Below are 18,803 nucleotides of genomic sequence, written 5' to 3' on the forward strand. Positions count from 1 at the left end.
GTTCTCTTTAAGCCTGTCCTCAAATGGCTATTATGGAGTGAAACGTGAGTCTCTGGACATTTCATTCAGATTCAATTTCAGAGTTTTCATTTGCGAAGTGTCCGGTCAGCACTTACCTTTGAGGTTAAAATGACTATTGCCATGTTTGTTAGCCTCCTGGAGACAATATTGATCATGTGTTTGGTTAATTCATTGATATACTGACGTTCAGAGTAATCACTGGTGAGAAGTGATGATTTTGGACAGTTGCCTAACCGTGGCTCTAAGAGCCACTGTGTACCATGTTATAGAAGACCATCTGTGGGGCCACAGACCCCATACAGTCCTTCAGTGTGCCTCTGTTCTGTTACACTAATCAATATTGCTGCCTCTGTCACATAATAATGCTTCCACCAATGGTGGACTTTATGGTAGAGTTTGATGCATATTATTTTCTATTCTGCTCTGTTCGGTTCTATTTTATGTAGCCTACAGGGTACTGTAATGTATCTGTCACTGAGGGAAGGCATGCCTGAGAGGATTTGGGAACAGTTTGTGCAACGAATTGAAGTTTAAAAAAATATATATTTGCATATTTCCTTTTTTCTTGTGATGACGTCATTTAGTGAATGGGGCAGTGACTGGGACGAAGGAAACAAGCATCTACTAATTTCCATCAAATTCATAATTAGCTGAAATACATGGACATGGTTGTCAAGGCAACTAATGACACTGCATTATCCTAGAATCTTCCCTCTCTATCTATTTCCCCATGAAACGCTGTAAAGCAGTGTCAATTTTCCCCCATCACTTTGCTAGTGTTTTAGATGTTTGCATTCCACTGTTATTTGCAGTGAGCTTTGTTGTTTACATAGAACAGAAACATTTTGCTTTTTTGAAGGCGTGTGCGTGTTCGCTCCTGGTGCATGCGTTTAAACCATTCCATTCCATCCCCGTTTGTAAACCAATGTTTCCGCGAAAGAGATAGCTCATTGGGAATAAAGCGTGTCACCGATTGGTAGATACTTTTGCTCACTTAACAAATGGAAACGTGGACAAGTAGGCCTACCATATTGTCCTATCAATGAGTGAGCATCGAGTGTGGCGGACCTTTGTGAAAGCAATTACTTTTTATGAATTTCATCAACGCGGTGGAACCTCTATAGCAAAGGGGGGAGCGCATTGAGGAGTATAGTCGCCGCTAAAAGGAAATAGCAATATGTGATTGAAAATATATATTTTCTGATATAATTTAGTTAGACGACCTCCCCCTCGTTTAAAAAAAATGTTTTATTATTGTGCGATTTTCTATGTCTATTCGGAGAGAAGCATGTCCTTCGAGACAAATTCATTTCATCCTCACCTGGAATTACAATGGAAAATGTAGGCATGATCAGTTATTTTCCGGGAATCACAATTAAGATCCAATGTTGGTGAATGGACTACTAGACATCCGGTAAAGCTACCTTTTGAACACTTTTTAATGAACAAAATCTGATTAATGTTCTCCTGTTTGCATAACTTCAAAAGCTTGAAAACGGATTTCCACAGCCTCATTCGAGTGGATAGATAAACACGACTCTCTCAATTTAGGATGGAAGTTAATTATTAATTGAGTGCTGATTTTTCTATTTTTTCTAACAATTATTTTTGACCATATGACACAATTTTGGTGTAGTTATTTAATATTTGGAATAGACCAGCGCATCCGCGTGTGAACTCCAATCTATGGGCTTTCATTGTGATGTGGCATAGTGTAGGGCCATTTTTTTACTCAATTTATATTGGAATTATTGTATTGGCAACAATTGATGTGCTACAATATTTTCCCTCCTTGTTTAATTTCAAGGAAACATGGTGACGGGCCTGACGACCGCATCTAAAAATGGACCATCATCTTATTGCCCTTTGAGTACAATCAGCGACACGCAGGTAAGTCGTTCCTTCATTTTGTTTCTGTTTAGTGCTGCAACGTTGCCTAACGAAACGCGCACGTGAACAGGTCTCGCTCTTTGCGCCTCGACCACGATAACTACCCTCCCATTTTGTGTCTATCTTGTCCGTTTCCCCCCCATAAACGAAGTCATCTAGCAGCAATAGAAAATGGAAGTGTGTGAATTGGCCTAGGCACACAATGACTGTATGACTTGTTCCCGACATGAGCAACGCCACATGAATGCAAATGTCGACACACCAACCGTGCCATCATGCTCATGGCCAGCAAGCCTGCCTAACTTCAATGTGTATGGATATGGTTTTGCTTTGATAACATTGTCACGTAGAGGCACCTGTTTGCTGCCCAAAACCTCAGCCGCGGGAGGCTTATCGATATATAATCTCCCACAAAGAGCCTATAGACTAAGCTCAATGAATGCTACATGATATGGCACATTAGGAAACAGCCACAATAGCTCAATAATGGTCAAAAATACTACAGCGTTTCCCAGTATTAAAGGTAATTAATCCTTAACGTATCAAGGGAGTTGGTAATGGGTCTACAGTAATTAGTTCATGATGCCTCTTCTTCGGAGGCCTATGCACCCTGACACCTAATTACAAAGGACTCTGTTGCTCTGCCTTTTGAACCAGCATGCCTCAGTCCAGAGAGAGATGGAGAGAAAAGGTGGGGTAGGGTGGACGAACAAGAGGAGCGGTGGGGTGGACAAACATCTGACACTGAGCCGCATGGGAGGAGGGCGAGATGGAGAGATCCTTGGGAAAGGAGGAGAGGTGACACAAAGCCCATTGCACAACGGAGGGCATTGATAAGACAATGGATAGATGGATATGTGTTGATATGGGAGGTGGAGGACGGTGTTGCTCCTTCCCTTTCGTTCCCTCTCTCACTCTTCCTCTCGTTCGATGCTGCAGTGCTATTCTGAGAGAGCCTGCTCCAGCCCACTCACTGGCAGAGAGAGAGCGGGAGGGAGGGAGGTGGGGGGTGGGGGGGGTCGGTGTAGCGCTAACACGCTGTGTGCCAGCATGTGCGCTGTCTCTTTAAGACCTGTGTGCTCGCGGTAGGGGCCAGGCATATGCAGATGCTCAGACAGCGTACATGTTCGGAATTCTCTGTTCCATATGGAACCGAACAGACTCATAACATCTCCCTATTTGTGGCCAGGCCGAGTGATGTGTCTGTCGAAACCGATGGGTCTGCCTAGAAAGCATCACATTAGAGGAGATCAGCTGTTGTCAATACCTTCTTAATTGCTGCATCCAGGAAACGGAATGCAAATGGCCCCCCAGGGCAGTCAGTGATTTTAAAGGTACCCTTAACTTTTCAGCACAAGAGACTCCACTGTTTGGGCCTCCAACCCAGCTTTGCCTCCTTTTTTCCCCCCTCCCATTTCGGAAGGATACTCCCATTCCGGGCAACCCCCCACTCTGCTCACATCTGTGGCTTCTCCCCTCCTTTCGCTCCTCTCGAGGCCCAGTCTTCACTATGAGACCTACTCTTCTCCCCTGACACTCGTCTCTCGGTGTCAGTACTATCCATATGGTGTGTCTCATCATCATGTCCCATCTAGCTGTTTTTTGTTGTTGTTGAAGTCAAAACATGTCTATTCTCTCGAAGTTGATGTTAACGTAGTGTGATCTCGCAGGTCCTTACCTAACGAAGGACTATAGGAGACTGTAGTCCTCGGGAGTCTATGACTGTGACATTCAAGGTCTGGTGTGAAAGGATGAGCTTTTCCCGAATTGTGTTTCATGTTACAGATTTGCTGACCGTATGATGATTAGATTCAATTAAATCGTTGCTTTTAAATGAATGCAATAATGCAACATGCATTGTCATTTTTACACCGTGGATATCACGCAATCTGAAATATGAATCGATTTAGCCAAACAGAGAGAATGTATTAATTTTGTTAATTACTGCTTATACCAGTCATTAGCTAACTGTTTATGTAGGAGTAATCATGCATGCTTGTTCAGTGCTTTTGTACACCGAGTGTACAAAACATTAAGGACACCTTCCTAATATTGAGTTTTACCCCCCCTACTTTTGCCCTCAGAACAGCCTCAATTCGTTGGGGCATGGACTCTACAAGGTGTCAAAAGCGTTCCACAGGGATGCTGGCTCATGTTGACTCCAATGCTTCCCACAGTTGTGTCAAATTGGCTGGATGTCCTTCTTGATACACACTGGAAACTGTTGAACATGAAAACCCAGCAGCGCCTGGCACTACTACCATACCCCGTTCAAAGGCACTTAAATATTTTGTCTTTCCCATTCACCCTCTGAATGGCACACGTACACAATCCATGTCTCAATTGTCTCAAGACTTAAAAATCCTTCTTTAACCTGTCTCCTCCCCTTCATCTACACTGATTTTAAAGTGGATTTAACAAGGGACATCAATAAGGGATCATAGCTTTCACCTGGATTCACCTGGTCAGTCTGTGTCATGGAAAGAGCAGGTGTCCTTAATGTTTTGCACACTCAGTTTACGTCTTGTACCTAAACTCTCCTAGAATAGAAACACGATGGCTAAACTGTGGACGAAGAAAAGGTCACCCATTGATCAACTTGCTGTCTTCTTCTTTTTGCAGTGTCAATTTAGAATAAGTAAAGACGTAGAAGTTTGAAGAAGAAAAAAAAAAGCAAAGAAAGAACCTCAAACCTGGATTACGTCATCATCACTGTCTTGGCCAGGTGGAACAACTAAGGGGACGTTCCCCCCCTCTTTAGATCCAGAGGCTGTTTGCTAATTACAACGGACTTTCTACATCCCTTTTTTTATTTTCTCAGTATTTTTTTTTCAGGGGGGGGGGGGTGGGGGGGGGATTTTGGACCTTAATTTTGGGATTTTGGACCTTAATTTGCACGGACTGTTTTTCTTTCTTCCCCTGTTTTGTTTCGAGCGAGACCTAAACCAGTGCCATACGAACTGTGCAAGAAAAAAGAAAAAATAACGACAACAACGAAACTACCAAAGTCACGCTTACCATTCATACCTCATGTTTCACTTAGTGTTATCTTGACTTCAGCGTTCAGATTCAATATCAGAATAGTCGTTTTCTCATTTGTCTCCCTAACACATAAAATACACATTTCATATCCTTATTACATCAAAATAGCATTGAAGCTCAAAGCGTACATAAAGTTATAACATTCTATCAATCAAAAAGTAGTTAGAACCACATTGTGGAGAGTTAGCCTAATGCCTGTAGTTAAATGTACATTTACTGTCCTTCGTCAGTTAAAAAAAAGATATATAATTTTCTGCTCCTAAAATCTTTCAGATTTGGATGAATAGTGCATTATTGGTTCATTCAACTAATCTTTAATGATGACCTGTATTTGTTTGTAGTACATTAGTTGGAGAGTGGTAAGCAGTGATAACTCACAAACTTGCTCAGGCTCTGAAAGCTCGGCCACAGATCGATCAATCGAACTAGGCGTTGACTGACTGAAGGGCAAGACAAGTCACATATAACGTGATACATTGACCTCGCTGCTATTTTGTCGCTACTTTGCTTATCTCCCTCAATTATATACCTCACATTTTTCTTCTTCTTCTCTCTCTCAGCATCTCTCTAGCATTCTCCCATACAGCACATGTAGGCACACCACATTTAACAATCTGAAAATCCCCAGTTTCCTTTTAACCCGGATGATATTCAAACCCTTGCGTTCCTCTTTTCTTCCTCTCAAAACATGCAACACAGCCCCCCTCAGTGTATTGATGGTGTCTGTCAAAGGAGATAACACTGTAACACATAAGCCGTATCACACCAGCCATACTATGACCCAACATTTAGATCTACCATCTTACCCTGTTTTAAGACTTCTTTGCATCAACAACATCTCGTATAGTCACTTTCAATTATAGGCGCGCTCATACATTCAGGGATACAGTGAAGAGCTTCTATGACACTAGGATACCATTTCCCACATTCATTTTCAGAAGAAAAACGCTTAGAAAGCTATTCATATTAGATTGTTCTACTTTTCTCGTTTAGGTCACAATGACCATGTATCTGTAGTCATCAGCCCAGGTTAGGTTAGGCTGTAAAGGGACCATATCATAGTGTACATTTTCTCCACATTCTGCATTGAACCAATGAATCCAGACATTTTCATGTCTGTTCTGTGGGCGGAGCCGCGCTGTCCTGCCAGAACCGGGCCCAAGCCCACCTTCGTTCTATTCTGTTGGGCCGAGTTAAACTCAGAGCAGAGACACTCCCGCAAGGGGATCAAACGCACATAAATCCTTAGCCTCCTTTCGTCCCTCCACCTCCCATTCACCAGTCCCTCCTTCCCTCTCTCACCTTTTCCTAATTCACCAACAAACAGAAATTACTATCTCCGGCTGCCTTTATTCATTTGGTCCATCACTCGCTGTGTTATATCTTAGTTTTCCCTTTCTCACTAAGTTGGGCGTGAATTGTGTGGTCCCAGTTTGTCTCAACTATATATGCTGCTTGGTACATTTCTTCAGTACCCATTTTCACCGGACCTTGTTGACAAGCTTTTGTGATTGGTCCTTTTCTCAAAGCGCAAACCTTTTTATTTTTTTTGTGGCTTTTCCAACCACTGCATTTAAGTCCGAAATTTAGAATCCCAAGTCTCTCTGAATGATATTTCCTCAATTGACCACCCCACCTCTATTTCCTTTCTCTCAATATTCAAAGTTTGTGAACAAATAGAACATTCAGTGCAGAATGACACTATCCAGCTAATACTGATAATAAACCAATCTGTTCTAGCGCATGTATGGACATGGGGAATTAGAGGCACCTAAAGCTGCCAACACCATTGTTTACAATTCACACAAAGTTTTACATTAAGGTTTGCGGGTCAAATGCAGAAAACTGAAGTGCCAATTCCAAGTGATAATCTAATTAAGCATAGGTGAAAAGTACTCAAATAAAGAAAATGAAGTTTACATGGAACCCTTAATGTTTACAGACTACACCTGCCCTTCAAATAGGATTCGCTTGCTACCTTATTCATAACTTTGTGGGATAGTTCAAAAGACTCCCGACGGGTACGAAACGTTTACACATTGATTTTGTTTACAAGATAATACTGCCTCTCATAAAGAAAGACAACCCACACTTGGCATTTTAGTGAGGTCTGCACAGGAGAGACCACAAACATTATCATTACCATTCCATTAAATAACACTTTATTGACTGATGTTTACAATATATACATTTTCCAGCATCCTCCTCGTCTATTTTGTTTTCGTGTGCTAAGTTGAAGTTGTCGAGACAAACTTCAAATGGTCCTTTCACAAGTATAGCCATAATATAGGCCAGTACATGCCAAGGTCTAGAACGTAGAAATATAGGAATATATAAAACCTCAACGTTTACATGAGCTGCTTGCGAACGAGAATAGATTTGTATTGATAGCTTGAGAGAGATGTTTACATAAATGCATACAAGTTACACGCCACACGCATTGCTTGAACAAGCAAAAACAACAATCACTTTTAAACAACGTAAAAACACCCAACCTAGTGTGTGTTCTGTACACGGAAGCACTAACAAAGTTCATCGTATTCCAGTTGAAACCTTGAGTAGAAGCTTTTTATATTTTTTAGACTTACACGCCAGTGAAATTCAAAGAAGACACTTTCCCTCTTGGAAGAGGACCTCGATATTTGAACACCCGGCGGGCCTTTAAAAAATCAAACTTTGGCTCAGAAACGCTGAAACGTTGAAAAATGAGGCCAGGAACCTACAGAAGGATGTTCAGCAACTCCCTCATATTTTCCCTTGTGTCCGGCCTCGTCCTTTCTGCCGTCACCGTCACCACCGAGCGCCGCTCATCCAATGGCGGCCCCAGCGGCACCACCCTGTTCCTCCTCACCGGCTTTGGGAACAAACCGATGCCGCCGCCCCCGGGGGGGGCGAAGGTGGCGCCTAAAGTGGCTGAGATGGAGGACGCTCACGACGGCGAGCCGAAAGAACCCGAACCGCTCCCCAAGCCCCTCCCCCAGATCAAGCTCCCTCAGAACATGACGGCAGCTGACGCCCTCAAGCCCCCTCTGGGTGCTGCCCAGGTGGCTCCGCCCCCCCGGCGCCTGGTGGATGTGGACGTGTGTCGGGCCTACTACGACGTCATGGGCCAGTTAGACAGCACTTTCAACTGCTCCAAGGGCACCTACATCTACTGCTGCGGCACCTGCCACTACCGCTACTGTTGTGATCACCAGCGTAGCCGCTTGGACCAGGAGTCGTGCAACAACTACAACTCGCCCGGTTGGCTCGACACACCGCAGACGAACCCCCCGCTGTCGGGGAACCGGGGTGACCCAGACTCGGAGCAGCTGCAGCAGCAGAGCAACAGCACGGCGTACGTGATCGGAGGGGTGATCTCCGTCACCCTGGTGGTGGCCGTGGGCATCAAGGTGGCCTTCCACAAGATGTCCCGACGACCCCGGAACAGAGACATCAACATGCCCAGGTGAGAAAGGAACGGAGAATTGTCTTTGAGCAAACGATCAGTAAACACTGTCTGAATAAATGGCCGTGTGGGTGTATGTGGGTCTGTCAGTGGGTTTTTAGTCTTTTTTTTTTTTAAATCCATTGAGGCCACAAGCCACAGGGGTGATGAAACTGAACCACGATCAATGAACAAGTAGCACATTTACGTTGGTGGCCAGCTAAGTCGAATGCTCTACTTTTGAACGGAAAGTAGTTTGTTCTACTCTCTCGCTCCTGTCCATGATTTTTTTCCTCTTCTCTCCTCCTTCTCCCAGAGCCCTGGTGGACATCCTGCGCAGCCAGGCCAGCCCAGTCCAACAGGGGGAGAGGAACGACAGCAGCGTCCTGACCAACGCCACCGTAGGAGACGGCCTCGGTCGTCCCCCCAAGAGCCTCTACACCCCGGTGCTCCAGAGCAAAGACAACCGCAGTGAGTGACGCAACAGAACGCATTTGGACAACACTGTCATAGCAATGTTAGTGTCATGACACTAACGCTGTTATTACATTGTAATAACACAGTAATAGCCTGTTTTCAGATGCACACGAACCCTTACAGTGATGATCGCGGACAGCGGAGGTGGACGCAGTAGCCTGGTAACGCTGACTGTATGGAGTCGCGCTCAACAATGCTTGCACTCTGAACACGCTCACGTAACCCCACCGCACACACTCCACCACACACGCAAACAATGCTCATGATTCACGCGTACACGCACGAGTGGCTGTACCGTCAGTGTTCGCTGTGCTCTCTTGCAGTTGGCAACTTGCACCACAATTTTATCCAGGTGTCTGGTTCCAGTCCCAAACGCTCGGCTGCTAAGGGTAAGCCTAACTAGCTGACACAGGCGGCGAGGTGTGTGAGTTGGCCTCGTGACACGTCTGTCTGGTGTTGTACATGTCCCATCGGGTGTTTTTCCCCTCAGCACAGTCGCTGTTTCCTTAACCCCGTCGCTGTTTCAATGCTCCCACTCACTCTGTGTGTGTGCGTCTCCCTCGTAAGTGTCTCAGTATGTGCTGTATACATACTGTATCCGTTTGTGGTGTAAGTGTGCTTACTTACACTATGGGCCTTGGCTTGAGTGAAGTCAGTGACCTGAAGCCTGCACGTGTTACTCCACAGTGGTCAATGTCTCCCATGTGTTCCCTCAGTGGTTATAAAGATATTATTGGCTGTTATTGCCCATTATTGTACATGGTCAATGGCCAAAGTGTCAGACAATCATCTTGGCTTGTTTTATATGTTACCTCATACTAGTCGCCTTAGAATGACTTGAAAATGTACAAATTACAAATGGCAGCAATTCTCTAAGACTAGTAATTTGTAAGGAATTGGCACAATTCGTCAATGTATATGTACCTTTAAGTTAATTTTAAATACATGTCGGCCCGTTATAAATGTAGCTAGCTATAGGTGTTAGGTCCTTATAAATATATATGTGTGTATATTAGATCCTTATAAACGTACTCATACGGTATATATTATGTTAATAAACATGCTAGGTCATTCTAAATGTATCCCCGTGTGTTAGGGCCCTGATTAATGCTCCCGTGTGTGTCGGGTCTTTGAAAATGTCTTCCTCTTCCTCCTCCAGAGCGCGTGCCCCGCATGAACAACGCCCAGCTGGCCTCCACGGGGACCCTCCTCACCGGCAGCTCCGGCCTGCACCCGCAACCCCCTTTCTCGCACTCCTTCCACAACCTGGCCCAGCTTCCCCCCTCCTACGAGGCGGCCATGAAACCTGAGATCAGCCGCTACAGCTCCCTGAAGAGGCTCGGTGAGGAGGGGAGCAGTGGGGGAGGGGCTGGAGTGAGGTCTGGGTGGCAGCCACTGCTGGGGAGAGGGGGGGGGGGGGGGTTAGAGAGAGAGAGCTCCAGAGATATGTGTGTGGAAGAAGCAATGACAGGCGAGATGCAGCCGGCCGACGGTGTGTGTCAGACGTATTCCCTTTTGTTGTGCCTTTAATGTAGGCTGTTATAATCTATAGAATGGGAGTTGATAAAGGCTTGTTCGTTCAGAGTAGGTGCCCCAGAAAACTATGTAATAGGGAGGATGTATAGGGGGATTGTAGAATACACAGAGAGAGAGAGGAACCAACGGTTGGCTAATGGTCACATTTCAGTTTGCTTTCAGGGAGCTCAGTCCAGGGAAAGTCTTTAAAGATGAAAGACTTCTTAGGACGAGAAATGTTGGAACACTTTGTTTCACCCGATAATTAATGAATTTCACTAACTGTTATTTCTAAATTTGTTTCTTTCATCGTCTTTCTTTAAAAACTCAACCCCCCCCCCCCAAAAAAACAGAGAAAGATTTGGAGGACTACTCTGGCTACTACTCATCGAAGCGACGACCTAACAACGCCCCTCTGTCGTTCCACTCATCCCAGCACCACCTCCACTGGGGCGGTGACTACACTCTTGGAGCCAGGGGTACCCTCCCCCTCCACTCCTCCCGGACACATATCCACGTGCCCACATCCACCCCCAACCCCTACCCTCTGCCAGCCCAGTCATCGGGGTACCAGGCTGCCTTTGACAAGGCCCCGCGGAGGGTCATGTCCCAGGACCAGCTCCTAGCGCTTGGCGAGGGCAACACCCTCTCCAGACTCTCCAAGAACCAGCAGCACCAGTACTACAAGGCCATGACCACCAGCAAGAGCTCCACCTCACAGACGCTTCGCAAGTCCCACGAGAGACTCCTAGTCTCGCCCGACCGTCTGGAGGAGAGGATGGTGGGCATGGGCATGCCAGGGGTAGGCGGTATGGTGGGTATGAGCGGGATGGGGGGATTTGGGGGGATGGGAGTCCCGACAATGGGATGCCTCAGCCACAAGGCCCAATCACAGCAGAACATCTGCGTCACACCCTCGCTGGACCGCCATCACATGATCAAGATGAACTCCCACCCCACATCGGGCCACGAGCTGGAGATGAGTGTGGCGGGCCACCCGGTAGGAAGCTGGGGGGACCCTCATGGGCACGGACCAGGGGCCGGGGTAGGGCAAGGGAGCGGGGCGGGGACCATCGGGGGCCACAACGTGCGGAGGATGGCATTCGCCGCCAAGAGGCAGAACACCATCGAACAGCTCCAATATATCCCCGGTGGCGGAGGAGGGGGCCAGACATTGAGGACGGCTAGTAAGAACGAGGTGACCGTGTGAGAGAGTAAAGCCAACAGTGAAGGAGAGATGAAGGTCGTGTTGAGAATATTCAAGCTGAACGTGTTCACGCAGAAAGGAAAGGAAAGGGAGAGGAAGAGGAAGAGGAGGTCAATTGGGGCATGATGGAAAGATAGATGAATAGAAGAAGAAACAAGAGAGGCAAGGGCAAGCTGATGAGAGAGAGAAGGATATGACGGGGATACTACGTCCCAACAAGAATGAAAGATGTGAGAGAAGAGTGGATGCCATTGTTACCTGTTGCCAGGAAACACAGAAAAGGGCAATGATAGAAAGAAACCATTGAGAAAATAGAATTATTAGAGGGAATTTTGAATGAAGCCTATTGATTTGATTCATGTTATTGTGAGTCTTGGGAAAGAGAATATTCAACCATATTGTTGAGGAGGGAGAAAGAAAAAGGGCCATGTATAGAGCAAAAAAGGAACAATTTCACAAAGTTTTTCGTGCTATTGAAACATTATCCGAGCACATGACTTTTACTAGTGGATTAAATGGTTATTGGGTTTCTTGTTGCTCTGACAGAGAGAACGAAACTGTCTTTGAATCTGAACAGACACTGAGAACAATGTGATGGTGGTTTGACTTTTGTAAAAAAAAATAATAATACAAGACTGTAAATTGTTGTTTTTTGTAAAGGAATAAAGCCCTGTTAGACAGTATGTGTATTCTGGGGGGGTATCACACAGCTATAGCCTGATTACTTAATGGCTGACACTGAGTGGACATTTGAGTTGCCCTGTGTCACTGTCCTAATTTTTGATTGGACGACTTGAAAATAGACACATTTGGAGTACTGTTGCTCACTACCACAATCTCACACTACAGCCATAACTTAGTCTGCAGACGTTTTGTATAAGGTCATGTAAGGGTTGAACCTCTTGATTATGGCTGGATTTCTTCAGTTATTATTAGCATGATTTGACACAAATATAACTTTGCTGCATGACCTTTGCACCCTCGCCTGATTGGCTGGCTGGTCGACGTGATGGCTGTCATTCCCATAGAGACCCAAGTCTCAAATGAGGTCAGTTTCCAAACTGTGGAGCTGATTCCAGTTATGTTTATAGTCGCACAGAAATGCTTTGACACTGTTATTCGATACACAATGTCAGTCACGTTTATAAGGAGTTAAAGACCACCTGAAAGGGAAAAAAACGAAACAAAATTGTTGACCACATGAGAATGAAAGCTCAGTGAAGATGTGTTAATTTTGAGGGACACTGCCATGCAGAGGATTTACCTCGTGGCTAATGCAAGGGCTTTGTTTAGCCATACCTGCCCATGGGTCTGTCCCTTAAAACAATCTCCAAAACCAGTCAAGCTCCTGCTCCATTGATAATCCTTTCTGAGCTGTTTACCAGGATTGTGAGGTAAAACATTGATTTGTTAGTAGTTAATATACCAATCACTACTCCGACTTCTCTGAATTCCACATGACTGTTTCTGAAACTCAAGCCGTTCACAATATTTGGAGGAATGGCGGGAAAGGGAGAACAGAAGACAATGGACACAACACCAAGGGCTATTCTGAAAACTCTTTATGTGTGTCCGTGGTCTGTACTATGTCGGCTTTTTCTGTGTCAATATTGGAGAAAGTTTGTGCAACACTGCAGAAATGACTGACACATTTTGTAAGTGTGAAGAAAACAGAGTCAATGCTGCAAAGCTACTTTGTGCCCTCGTGAGGTTGACATTGAGTGTGACAAAAAGCCATCATACTATTGTTTTTTTTTACATTGCAGGGGTGGGGGTGGACCTAATGCCGTATTTTGTACATTTACAAAAGTTTATTTTTTTGTGGGTTTGACAGATTATAACATGGAAGATGTAGTCATTTTTGGCCAATTTTGAAAGGGTTGAACTCTCAACTTTGACTGAAGGCATAATGAGACCATAGTATTTACAAAATCTTTGTATAGTATTTTGGCTCGCCCCTTTAACTGTGACTGGATAAAGACAAAAATGTATTACTTTCAGCCAGACAATGTTTTTAAAGCTCTATGATATGTGTTTGTGTTTATGGTCATGGTTATGATTACTATAGATTTACTATTTTATTATTATCATCATCACCATGATTATTAGTTCCCCTATTATTATTTTTTATTCTCTGCTGAAGATCAATGTTTCCTGGATTTTGAATATTCATCTTTCTAGTGGATTTGAACCTTTTTGTATTCTTGATTTAAAAAAAAAAAAAAAGCAGATGCAATCAAAGTGAAAAGACAAACTGCATGAAGATGTCAAAGCCAGTGTTTGCGATGTCATAGTGCTGACTTATGATGTCATGGCGTGTATGTGTAATGTACAAGCGTCTGTATTTGTGTGCCCGGGTGGGTATTTTAGTTTCTTTTCAGGAATGCTGAATCTCACATTTGATCTGACTTGGGATATGGCAAGTAAGACAATTGTGTTTCTCAGAGAATCCACAAACTATTTCAAACCCAAAGCTATGATATTATTATTCATATTGGCTTTTTGGATTCAAAAGCCTAGTATCAGAAAGGACATCAATCAAAGCTGTCCTTGTAAAGTGACATTCACCAAAGCAAATGTAACTAAATCTACTTTTCTCACATTTCAAGGTGTAGAGCAAAAGCTATACAATTCCATTGTTTACATTTTTTTGTGAAAATTTGTGCATTTCGTTATAAGATTACATTTATGTGACCGGAATCTCACTCTTTTCAAGAACTTTACTATTTATTGTAAAGAATGAGGATTTTGCTAGAATAGTTTGGAGAATGTATTGTGACTTGCCTTGTTGTCTAACATGATTATGGATCACCAATTATAGGACTAGAATGGTCCAATGATTTTTACAGTAAGAACTTCAGATTCCATAATTGGAATCTTGTTAAACTTAAACGAAGAGAGGCAAAATATATTTATGTCACAGGAAGATTCAGTTATTTTAAATGTATGTTTTTATTGTACTTTTGGAGGTTTACTGATGTTGTGATTATGTTTTTGTTGAGTACGCCCTCATAATTCTGTGTGCCTGTAAATGTACTGTTGATTAATGTGTGTGTGTGTGGTCTGAGGAAATGATTCCAGGTGTGTGTGGGTGAAGGTAAGAGGGAGGTTATGGTATAAAATGGTTGTTTTGGTGAGTGGCTCGTGGGGTGACATTTAGTGGCGTGAGGTTTTCCAGATAGAAGGAAGTGGAAGTAAACATGAGATAGCTTTATTGGCCCCTAATTGTATTGCGGGACAATGAGGCAGGGGTGTACTGTATTACCTCAGAAAAATGTATAGGGATTAATCTAATAGATAAACCCCATGTCTGTTTCCAAGACTATTAAGTGAAGATCTCACAAGCGTGCAACCCTTATTTTGGTTATTGGTGAATTCTCGCATTTGTAGAATCATACTGTTCAATTGATAATAACAATAAAAAAAAATCCCAACAATTACAATTTTTTTCTTTCACTGGGTTATTGGTGTTCATCAGATCAACACAAATTATGATTTTGATTATTCTATGTAAATCACTTTGGCTCATTGTTTTATGGGTGGACTGACTGATCAATTATGGATAGGAAACTGTCATTCACTTGTCCAGAATTTAGGTCAGAAATCACGTGAGAGAATGCATTTTCAACATCATTTTTATTAATTGTATGTATCTATTGTTTCTTAAATAATACAATTTATCAGATGAATTGAGCAGCCAACAATTGACTTACCCCATCATAACCAAAAATACAAATGTTCTACTCTGTGGTTTGTATCAATGCCTTTTTTTTTAACAAGCATGTATTGCTTAAAAATATGTTGATTTCATGGGCTGTAAAAGTTTGCATCCATATCACCATGAATTTGACAATGGTTACACTTCTCCAGCCCAATCCCTCAGCATTGTAGCAAATCAAGTGGCGGGGCTGCCATTTGGATGAAAACTGTATTGTGCTTTTGAACTCACTTAGGTAATACCTTTGATGATACAGTGGTAGCAATACATGGTTATAAAATCTACAGAAAATACAGAAATGCCAATGGTGGAGGTGTTGCCGTTTATATCAAGAACCACATTCCTGTAAAGCTTAGAGACGATCTCATGTTATATACCTTTTAAGTAATATGGCTACAGGTTCCTCTGCCTCACCTAAAGCCTTTTCTTGTGGGAAGCTGTTTTTCTTGTGGGAAGCTGCTATAGACCACCAAGTGCTAACAGTCAGTATCTGGATAATGTGTGAAATGCTTGATAATGTATGTGATATCAACAGAGAGGTATATTTTCTGGGTGATTTAAATATTGACTGGCTTTCATCAAGCTGCCCACTCAAGAAAAAGCTTCAAACTGTAACCAGTGCCTGCAACCTGGCTCAGGTTATCAGTCAACCTACCAGGGTAGTTAAAAACAGCACAGGAATGATATCATCAACAAATCTTTGCTGCAGAAATGTTCTTTAAAGCAGTATCCAAATCCATTGGCTGTAGTGATCACAATATACTAGCCATATCTAGGAAAAGTTCCGAAGACTGTGCCCAATATAGTGGTCATACAAGAATTATGTTTTGTAGTGATTCCTATGTTGTTGATGTAAAGAATATTTTTTGGCCTGTGGTGTGTAATGAGGTGCAACCAGACGCTGCAATTGACACATTAATGAAATTGCTTATTCCAGTTACTAATAAGCATGCACCCATGAAGAAAATGTCTGCAAAAACGGTTAAATCCCCGTGGATTGATGGGGAGGCAAAAGGAATGGCAAATAAGTCTGGCTGCACAACCGATTGGCAAACGTACTGCAAATTGAGAAATCATGTGACTAAACTGAATAAAAAGAAGAAGAAACTATACAATGGAACAAAGAGAAATGACATGAAGAATGATAGTAAGAAGCTTTGGAGCACCTTAAATGAAATTTGGTGCAAAAGGGTCGACTCAGCTCCATCATTCATTGAATCAGATGGCTCATTCATCACAAAACCCACTGATATTGCCAATTACTTTAATGATTTTTTCATTGGCAAGATTAGCAAATTTAGGCATGACAGCAACAAACGCTGACACTAAACATCCAAGCATAACTGATCAAATTATGAAAGACAAGCATTGTGATTTTGAATTCTGTAAAGTGAGAGTGGATGAGGTGAAAAAAATTATTGTTGTCTATCAGTAACGACAAGCCACTGAGGTCTGACAACTTGGATGGAAAATGACTGAGGATAACAGTGGACGATATTGCCACTCCTATTTGCCATATCTTCAATCAAAGCCTACTAGAACGTGTGTGCCCTCAGGCCTGGAGGGAAGCAAAAGTAATTTCACCACCCAAGAATAGTAAAGCAAATAGTCAACCAATCAGCCTGTTACCAACCCTTAGTAAACTTTTGGCAAAAATTGTGCTTGACCAGATTCAATGCTATTTTACTGTAAACAAATTAACCAGAGACTTTCAGCACGCTTATAGGGAAGGACATTCAACAAGCATGGCACTTACACAAATGACTGATGGTTGGCTGAGAGAAATTGATGATAAAAAGATTGTGGGAGCTTTTTTGTTAGACTTCAGTGTGGCTTTTGACATTATCGATCGTAGTCTGCTGATGGAAAAACCTATATGTTATGCAGTGGTGTAAAGTACTTAAGAAAAAATACTTTAATGTACTACTTAAGTAGTTGTTTGGGGTATCTGTACTTTACTATTTATATTTTTGACAGCTTTTACTTTTACTTCACTACATTCCTAAAGAAAATAATGTACTTTTTTCTCCATACATTTTCTCTGACACCCAAAAGTACTCGTTACATTTAGACAGGAAAATGGTCAAATTCACACACTTATCAAGAGAGCATCCCTGGTCATCCCTACTGCCGCTGATCATTACAGTACATTCGAAAAGTATTCAGACCCCTTGACTTTTTACACATTTTGTTATGCTACAGCCTTATCCTAAAATGGATTAAATAGTTTTTTTCCCTCATCAATCTATACACAATAACCCATAATGTCAAAGAAAAACAGGTTTTTATACATTTTTGCAAATGTATAAAAAATGTAAAACTATGAAAATATCACATTTACACAAGTATTCAGACCCTTTGCACAGTACTTTGTTGAAGCACCTTTGACAGCGATTACAACCTCGAGTCTCCTTGGATGTGAAGCTACAAAATTGGCACACCTGTATTTGGGGAGTTTCTCCCATTCTTCTCTGTAGATCCTCTCAAGCTCTGTCAGGTTGGATGGGGAGCGTTGCAGCACAGCTATTGTCAGGTATCTCCAGAGATGCTTGATCGAGTTCAAGTCTGTGCTCTGGCTGGGCCACTCAAGCACATTCAGAGACTTGTCCCGAAGTCCCTCCTGCGTTGTCTTGGCTGTGTGCCTAGGGTCGTTGTCCTGTTGTAAGGTGAATCTTCACCCCAGTCTGAGCTCCTGAGTGCTCTGGAGCAGGTTTTCAACAAGGATCTCTCTGTACACTGCTCTGTTTATCTTTCCCCTCGATCCTGACTAGTCTCACTGCCTCTGAAAAACATCCCCACAGCAGGATGCTGCCACCACCATGCCTCACCATAGGGATGGTGCAGGTTTCCTCCAGATGTGACGCTTGGCATTCAGGACAATCTTGGTTTCATCAGACCAGAGAATCTTGTTTCTCATGTTTTTAGAGTCTTTAGGTGGCTTTTGGCCAACTGCAAGTGGGCTGTCATGTGCCTTTTATTGACGAGTGGCTTCCGTCTGGCCACTACCATAAAGGCCTGATTGCTGGATTGCTGCCGAGATGGTTGTCCTTCTGGACGGTTCTCCCATCTCCACAGAGGAACTCTGGACCTATGTCAGAGTGAACATCAGGTTATTGGTCACCTCCCTGACCAAGGCCCTTCTCAGTTTGTGCAGGTGGCCAGCACTAGGAAAAGTTTTGGTGGTTTTAAACTTCTTCCATTTAAGAATGATGGAGACGACTATTCTTAGGGACCTTCAATGCTGCAGACATTTTTTTTACCCTTCCAGAGATCTGTGCCTCGACACAATCCTGTCTTGTAACTCTACGTACAATTCCTTCAACTTCATGGCTTGGTTTTTGCTCTGACATGCACTGTCACCTGTTGGACCTTAAATAGGCAGGTGTGTACCTTTCAAAATCATGTCCAATCAATTGAATTTACCACTGGTGGACTCCAATCAAGTTGTAGAAACATCTCAAGGGTGATCAATGGAAACAGGATGCAGTTCAATTTCAGGGTCTGAA

The 18,803-nt window shown here is 43.2% G+C and overlaps 1 protein-coding gene and 1 long non-coding RNA gene across 2 annotated transcripts; both read left to right on the forward strand.

The window, feature by feature from the left end:
• Nucleotides 1-1,179: 1,179 nt before the first annotated feature.
• Nucleotides 1,180-4,715, forward strand: LOC139372608 (uncharacterized). The gene is made up of 3 exons (XR_011627468.1): nucleotides 1,180-1,435; nucleotides 1,829-1,911; nucleotides 4,534-4,715. It is a non-coding gene; the product is annotated as an uncharacterized lncRNA (long non-coding RNA).
• A 97-nt stretch (nucleotides 4,716-4,812) lies between these two features.
• Nucleotides 4,813-14,634, forward strand: LOC139373424 (protein shisa-7-like). Its single transcript, XM_071113903.1, has 4 exons — nucleotides 4,813-8,401; nucleotides 8,697-8,851; nucleotides 10,017-10,199; nucleotides 10,726-14,634. The coding sequence occupies exons 1-4, from the start codon at nucleotides 7,659-7,661 to the stop codon at nucleotides 11,580-11,582; spliced, it is 1,938 nt and encodes a 645-aa protein (XP_070970004.1). The 5' UTR covers nucleotides 4,813-7,658; the 3' UTR covers nucleotides 11,583-14,634.
• The last annotated feature ends 4,169 nt before the right edge of the window (nucleotides 14,635-18,803 follow it).

Source organism: Oncorhynchus clarkii, chromosome 18 (genome assembly GCF_045791955.1).
Source record: "Oncorhynchus clarkii lewisi isolate Uvic-CL-2024 chromosome 18, UVic_Ocla_1.0, whole genome shotgun sequence".
Lineage (NCBI taxonomy): Eukaryota > Metazoa > Chordata > Actinopteri > Salmoniformes > Salmonidae > Oncorhynchus > Oncorhynchus clarkii.

Bases quoted from the DNA above. Each gene is read 5' to 3' on its own strand.
- LOC139373424 (XM_071113903.1), top strand. From the start codon at position 7,659: ATGAGGCCAGGAACCTACAGAAGGATGTTCAGCAACTCCCTCATATTT. The intron at 8,852-10,016 runs GTGAGTGACGCA...TTCCTCCTCCAG, and splicing joins CCAGAGCAAAGACAACCGCA to AGCGCGTGCCCCGCATGAAC. The intron at 10,200-10,725 runs GTGAGGAGGGGA...CCAAAAAAACAG, and splicing joins CAGCTCCCTGAAGAGGCTCG to AGAAAGATTTGGAGGACTAC.